This window comes from Salminus brasiliensis, chromosome 16 (genome assembly GCF_030463535.1).
Source record: "Salminus brasiliensis chromosome 16, fSalBra1.hap2, whole genome shotgun sequence".
In the NCBI taxonomy this organism is placed as follows: Eukaryota; Metazoa; Chordata; class Actinopteri; order Characiformes; family Bryconidae; genus Salminus; species Salminus brasiliensis.
Genome location: NC_132893.1, coordinates 20,867,370 through 20,874,451, shown reverse-complemented (window position 1 = coordinate 20,874,451; position 7,082 = coordinate 20,867,370). Strand labels below are relative to the sequence as shown.

General features: G+C 39.2%; 1 protein-coding gene across 1 annotated transcript; it reads right to left on the bottom strand.

Annotated features, from left to right (window-relative positions):
- Positions 1-319: 319 nt before the first annotated feature.
- psmg1 (proteasome (prosome, macropain) assembly chaperone 1) lies at positions 320-5,502 on the bottom strand. Its single transcript, XM_072658630.1, has 7 exons — positions 5,311-5,502; positions 4,722-4,825; positions 3,971-4,128; positions 3,772-3,834; positions 2,113-2,311; positions 1,041-1,171; positions 320-496 (listed from the first exon to the last, which is right to left on the bottom strand). The coding sequence occupies exons 1-7, from the start codon at positions 5,433-5,435 to the stop codon at positions 419-421; spliced, it is 858 nt and encodes a 285-aa protein (XP_072514731.1). The 5' UTR covers positions 5,436-5,502; the 3' UTR covers positions 320-418.
- Between the last annotated feature and the right edge of the window lie 1,580 nt (positions 5,503-7,082).

The window sequence follows — 7,082 nt, the reverse complement described above, 5'->3', positions numbered from 1 at the left end:
ATTCCATCCTTAGTAAAATAATTTTTGGGAAGAATATTTACCTTTTTTTAATACTGACTGTCACTATAGTTTTGTTTGGAGACCACCAATACCTAATCAGTAAAAGTTATTACTAAAAACACAAAATTAAGAGTAATAAAAATAAGGCTGTGTTCAGACAGCCAGTCGAGTAGGACTTACAATAAAGTACAACTGAACCCTCATGAAGTCTGAAACATAGCTGAAAGGCACACAGAGGCAGAAACCTAAATTTGGGACTTAGCACCACCTGCTGTCCTACAAAGGGTATTCATAAAAAAAGACAATCACACATTTAAAATACCATCATGTTAAGCAGTGTCTGTGTTTAATAGTCATAAAAATATATATTACAATACAAAAGGAAAAACACCTAATGTACACTTCCAAATCACCACCTCTATGTGTAAAGGTTGTTTTGGGCATCACTGATCCGGGTTAATTTATGCAGTACTTCCACACTCGGGCAAGCCTCCAGCTAGGGCAGAAAGAATTTACAGTCATTATTCAGAGGATATTTACTAGGGAAGTAGCATTTGCCATTTGTCATCACAGCTTTGTCATGTTGGCATCGAGATATTTTTTGTGTTTATTCAGCAAAAAAGTGATTTAGCTCTCCAAACAAAAAATATAGCTGCTGAATTTAGCACATAAAAAGTACATCTGAGCGATTATTTGACTGCCAGTGTAACTCACAAAACACAAATATTTTTATTTTTAAATGGACAAAAATATGAAGAAAAATATGCATAGCATAGTTTGAGCCAGGGGTGTCCAATTTTCCTCCATTCCAAACAACAGTTCACTTATTTTATCAGTTGGTCCCATTTTTCAAACAGCTGATCACAGATCCTGCTTTGTTGGAAGTAACACCTGCAGTCAAACTGACTGGATGGGACACCCCCGATTTAAGGTACAGCTAAGCAAAAATAACCAGAGCTTCTTTTTGTACGTTACATCACTACATGTGGAGAACATGTAAATTATGCACATATTTAGTTATCAAGTATAAAGACACTCACCTTCAGAGAAGCGCTGAGGCAGGAGAGGGCAGGTTTATAGGTTTCCATGGTAACAGAATCTGGGTGGAGGACATCAGTGAAGCACTGGAACAGCACGGCTGGGATGCGCTGAACCTGACAGTGGCTCAGAACTGGAGACCGCCAAAACAAACACAGGTGCTGGGATCAGTCAAGAGCTTTGCAGTCGAGTGAAAAGCGAAACCTTTCATGCAATTCCAAACTAAAGTTGCACAAAGTCCACATCCAAACAGTTCAATAGTCTTAATATTTTGAATACATAAACGAAAATTAACCAATAGCAAAGTTGACATTTTTTTTTTATTAGCATAAGAAAAATGTTAAAATTTTCTAATATTTTATATTAGTGCACACTAGTAGTGTGAGGTATGGGCAAAAATGCAGATCACTACATATTTAACAATAATAATAATAAATATTATAAAATAAAAAAATATTTACACATCTCTGCATTTTCTGAGCCAGTTTTATGAGGCAGTCACCTGGAATTAATTTCAGTTAACAATTGGGCCTTGTCAAGAGTTAATTACTTCTTAACTTCTTGCCCTCCTAATGTGTTTGAGACCATCAGTTGTGTTGTGAAGAGGTAGAGTTGGTATACAGTATATCTATTTGAGTAAAGTTCTGAATCATATTATGGCAAGAACTACTCATCTTTAAGAAATGAAGGTCTTTAAGAAAAAAATGTCAAGAACTCTTTACAGTATTCTCAAGTGCAGTTGCAAAGACCATTAAATGTTATAATGAAACTGGCTCTCATCAGGACCATCCCAGGAAGGGAATGCCAAGAGTTACCTCTGTTGTACAGGATAAGTTCATCAGAGTTACCAGCCTCAGAAACCACAAGTTAACAGCAACCCAGATAATAACCCACCTAAATGCTTCACAGAATATTTTGGTTTGCTTAACACTATATACTACATGATTCTTTATGTGTTCCTTCACAGTCTGGATGACTTCATTATTAATTTACAATGTAGATAGAAAAAAATAAAAACATTAAATAAGAAGGTGTGTCCAACTTTTGGTTCGCCGTTTGTGAAGTGTGCTGTACCTGCAGCAGGAAGGCCGGTAACGATGTTCGGCTGCTCTAGCAGAGGGCAGGGCAGGTTGCCTGTGTAAGTGCTGGTCTTCAGTGCACGCAGGAATGGAGTGCCACTCCCATTCAAGTAGTCTGGAGTTCTATACTCTGCCAGAGGGGAGTCCGAAAGCACCATGACATTCAGGCTCCTCCTCTGCAAGCTGCCAAACACCTGTAGAAAACACATCAGTTGTAGAATTCATTATGAAATTTTACTCACTTAACCCAAGACAATAAGTGATCGGTCAGAAAGACATGTGCATCTGAAGGGCAATGCCCTGATTACAATAAGCAAACAAGACATTAACAATGAAAGAACTTCACGAAAAGGAACCACCAACAAATGTCCCAGAGAGAGAATGTTCAAAAAGAACTCTTTACACATCCTGATGCCACTTTTACATCAGTGCAGAAAAGAATAAGCAAGAAATTAAATAACTACCCTTCCATACAGTGAACTTGTGGTATTTGTGGTACCAAGCACAGATCTGAGAGGCCCCACACCAAAAGTAGAACGAAGGACAATGTGGAGAAGTTCTGTTTGGGAGCCTTCACACATCGTGCCATCAAAACTTAAATCACTGTGTATTCTGACTTCTCCATTTGCTTCTTTGTTGGAAATATAGGGATGCCTTAAGAAAGTGAAAGCCTCGCACAATCTCATACACACTATCTCCACCTTGTGGCCAGAAATGAAACTTTACTGGGAAAAGTGAGCCCATTCCATAGACTTACTTTAGGCCATTTAAGTCACAGCTGTGCCCAAAGGAGTAATCCTGAAACAGACATGACTACAACAATGAAGATTGTCTTAAATCTGATCTACTTACCAAATCAATTTTTCTCTTTGGTTATTCACATTCCCTGTTTAACTGGAACCTTTATTTAATATTTGAACCGTCATGCTTCTGAACTGACCTGCCCTTGCAAAAGCACATTCCACCTGATTGCTCCTCCATTAAACACAACCTTCCCCTATCTTGCCTTAAGAATAATAAAAAAAATCAGTGGTCTGGTACCACACTGCTGCGTGTGTGGAAGCTATCCTCCATGGTGCAATGTGGGGTTACGTGATTGGTTTGAATTAAAAAAACACTTCCACAGAACATAAGTACTGTAAAGAGTTCACCTTTGTGGAGCAGGTGCATGTACCGAGATCATCATGCTGGCCTGTATGGTTAAGAACCTTCTTTTTTGAGAACAGCTCTTTGTTTGCAGGTGTTCCTGCATAGCTGAATGCATTGACTCCAGAAAGCACAGTTGTCCACCGCTTAAGTGTTTGTATGCAAGGACAACAATGAAAAGTAATAAACGGATGAACATAGATCTTACCGTTTCGCAAGACTGTACGTACAAAAGTGATGTTCAAAACTGCAAAAACGATCCACGGTTCGAATAGAACTCATAGAATGCAAACTAGCCATTTTGAGCACCCACCCCCAAAACAAGCCCAGAATCGGCCCTGGGTGCAGGCTTATGTATTTGAGGAAAGAATGAAAGCACCCTAACAGTCATGTAAATTACAATCTGGCTCCTCAGACAGAGCTTGCAATTTCAGATACAGAACTTTTTCCGATTTGAATGAACTTATTTGCATTTGGGCTCAGTTTAATGGAATCATCTGTTGCTTACCTTTTCAGCGCACTGGAACAGCTGGTCTTCAGCAATGTAACACGTACACTGGCAGATAAGAACCTGTGGCAAACAACATAACCCTTGATCAGTTTCTCATACCTTGAAGGAGATTCTGGCAAAAGTGGGACGTTTCAGACTCAGAATGAGGAAGACGCTAGGTGAAATCAAGGGTGTAAGTGTATGTGAGCATGCTTACAGATGGGCAGCTGTTCTGCTGGTAGATGACAAAGCTTGGTTCTCCAGATTGAGGAGCTGCGTCTGGTCGACTGGAACCACGACTCCTCTCATTCCACAGAGATGCCCATCCCACCTGTGTCCAACCTTCAGAACTCAGCACATACGCGGAGATGAAGCCTGATCACGGAGATACAGACACAGGCAAATAGATATTGTATTACAACTTACGTAACATCTACAGTATCTACAACATACTACAGTCATTTGGTTTGAGAGCACTGCCTGTTTATTAAGTCCATAAATACTTAGTGTGTACTATTTGACTTCAATACTTACTACTGCAATGTCTAAGACAATGTTTTTAATGGCTTATTTCTCCTATTTCATCATAACCATGTAAAGAAAACGTAATGTTACAGCAGTAAAAAACAACAACAACAAAAAACACACACACACACATACACCGACCAGCCACTTTCTTAAAACCACCTCCTTGTTTTCACTCTCTCTGTCCATTTGATCATCTCTATTTACCAAATGGGTGTATTTTGTAGTTCTGCTCTGTGGTGGTCCTGACCATTGAAGAACAGGGTGAAAAGGAGGCTAGCAAAGTACACAGAGAAACAGAGGGCCTACAGTCTGGAATTGTAGAACTGCAAAGAGCACAAGTATGGTAAACAGAGCAGAAAAATGGACAATAAGCGCAGAAACAAGGAGGTGGTTTTAATGAAGTGGCTGGTGATTGTATAGGGTATAGAACACCGTCTTACCTGCAGCACTGGGCCCCACAGCTATGATCAGATCAGAACAGTGGAGATGCTCAGAGCTCTCTGCGGTTTTTGAAACTTCTGGACACCACCTAACATGAACCTCCCTGTGGTAAACAAACGACAGGTGTTATTTAGTGCATCTTTTCAGATATTGTTCTGGAACAAATAAACAACGTCTAACGGGCTTCTAAAAAGTGCCTCCGGTGTGCAAGCAGTAAAAGACAGCTACGCGTAAAGTGAAACTGAAAGCAGGGAGTAACGTTAGCAAGCACTAGCTATTAAGCTAGCTAATATGCACAAGCGTGCACAGTCATTCGTGGCTGATGGGTGAATAAACTCTCGACAAAGCTTACATATAACATATTTGACATATAAGTTTGCACTTAAGCAAAGATGCAGCTCATCACATAGTTAGCTAGCTAGCCACATAACCAGCTACACTTAGCTATAAAGCCATAATTCGACCGGAACAAACCTCAACGTTAGTTAGTTAGCTCTACTGCTAATGTTCGTCTCTGACTGGCTGAATAGCTAATAGCACTAGCAACAGTTCAGCATCAGGCCGTATCTTAAGCCAGCTATCTAGCACCTCTTCTCTTCTATCTCCCGTCGGATTTGTGCATCTTCTTCGTTTTCCTCCTCTAAATCGTCGTAATCATCCTCTTCCACCGCTCTTGAGTAAACGGATAAAACTTCTCCAAAAAATGTTGCCATGGCTACAGTTAGTGAGGCCGTGCGAGCCCAAATGTGTAGTGCTGCACAGCTTCAGAGCAAGCGAACAAGGACGCTTCCGGTGTTGTGCCGAATTGCGACTCTCCGCCAGAATCCGGCACCCCTTCGCGTGCATGCGCGTCATGCCGCAGTACGGGCGTCAACGAGAAAGCTCGCGAATCCTGTTGTTTATGTTTATCGATATAAATAACCATTAATGCTTGAATTTTCCTTTAGTATAAACAACAGGACTTCGCCTAAAGTGGTAGTTCCACTTTTAACAACCTGAAGACTATTTGGGTTGACAACCACACAACAACATTTTTTAGCATTAGAGATTTTTTTGACATCTTTTAAGTAACTGTAACCAAAGTATCCCTATATTTTGTTTTAAAATATTTTTTATTTAATTATAAATTATAATTAATCTAGTGCCAGTTGGTGTTCAGACTGGTGCGCAGGGTGTCATTTGATTTAAGGTGCTGGCTGCTTTTGAATGTACTGGTTGGTTTGTCGGCTGCTTTTAGATGAGACAATATAGTGGATGGTGTGCCAGCGGCTTTCGAAGGTGCCGGGTGGTGTGCCGGCGGCTTTTGGATGTGCCGGGTGGTGGGTGTGCTGGCAGCTTTAGGATGTGCCGGGCAGCATCCAGCATAGTAATCCTTTTTCAAGCACTGTGTAATACGTGTTAATGAAACACGAACCCATTCATTTGGAAAGACCTAATGTTCTGGCTATATGATTGATTACTTTTATTAATATTTGATTACTAGACCTTACTATAAAAAAAGTTTGCTTGTTATTTTGGAGCTTTTCTATTGGGTTATTCATCATGACACGTGGACACTGTTGACAATGTAAAGGACAGCTGTCAGATTCACATTTTAAAAAAGGTATATATATATATATATTGCTGCCAGTTTCAAATTCTGTAACACAATGTAAATACAAAATTTTGGTGCAACAATAAATCTGAGTTTTAGGCTCTTTAAGCTGATTCAGGACCTGCTTCAAACAGTTCTACGTTCAGAATGATTTGGTGTGAAATGTACACTGTACTTTGACTAACAGTGAAACCCTTTTTGTTTCTATATAGAACCATTTTAACAAGGTTGTGTTTTTTGAGTTTTTGTTTAGGTTTTAGAAGAACTCTTAACAGTAGAGAGATCTTACGGTTGGGAGCTCCCAGCTTCTTTAACGTTAAAAGGACAGGGGCCATCTGTCCCAGCCAGTGTTGGCAGGTGCCAGCTCTTTCATACTGCCAGCCATTGACTGATGCAATTAAATGAGTTAAGTCTATGTCTGGAAAAAGTGTTCATTATTAAAATATTTTTTTCAAACATAGTTTATATATATATATATATATATATATATATATATATATATATATATATACACCAACATGAATTTATTTAGAACAAGCATAGAAAAAAAGCAATAAGTATTGAGATGGAATAATAATGTGCATGTTACAGCTCTCTTTTATGAACTAATAAACAACAAGATTAACAGTTATGGGTAACTTTACCCCAGAGCTACAAAATTTGTATTGATTAACACATTGATTTGCACATGTGTTTACTGAACTGATATTCTCTTAGTAAAGCACTGTTAAATAACTGTTAAATTCCACTGTTAAATATTGGTCTA

Excerpts from the sequence above, each read along its gene's own strand:
- psmg1 (XM_072658630.1), bottom strand. The coding sequence starts at position 5,435 with ATGGCAACATTTTTTGGAGAAGTTTTATCCGTTTACTCAAGAGCGGTG. Across the intron at positions 3,835-3,970 it reads AGCAGAACAGCTGCCCATCT|GTTCTTATCTGCCAGTGTAC; the intron begins GTAAGCATGCTC and ends TGTTTGCCACAG. Across the intron at positions 1,172-2,112 it reads TACCGGCCTTCCTGCTGCAG|TTCTGAGCCACTGTCAGGTT; the intron begins GTACAGCACACT and ends GGCGGTCTCCAG.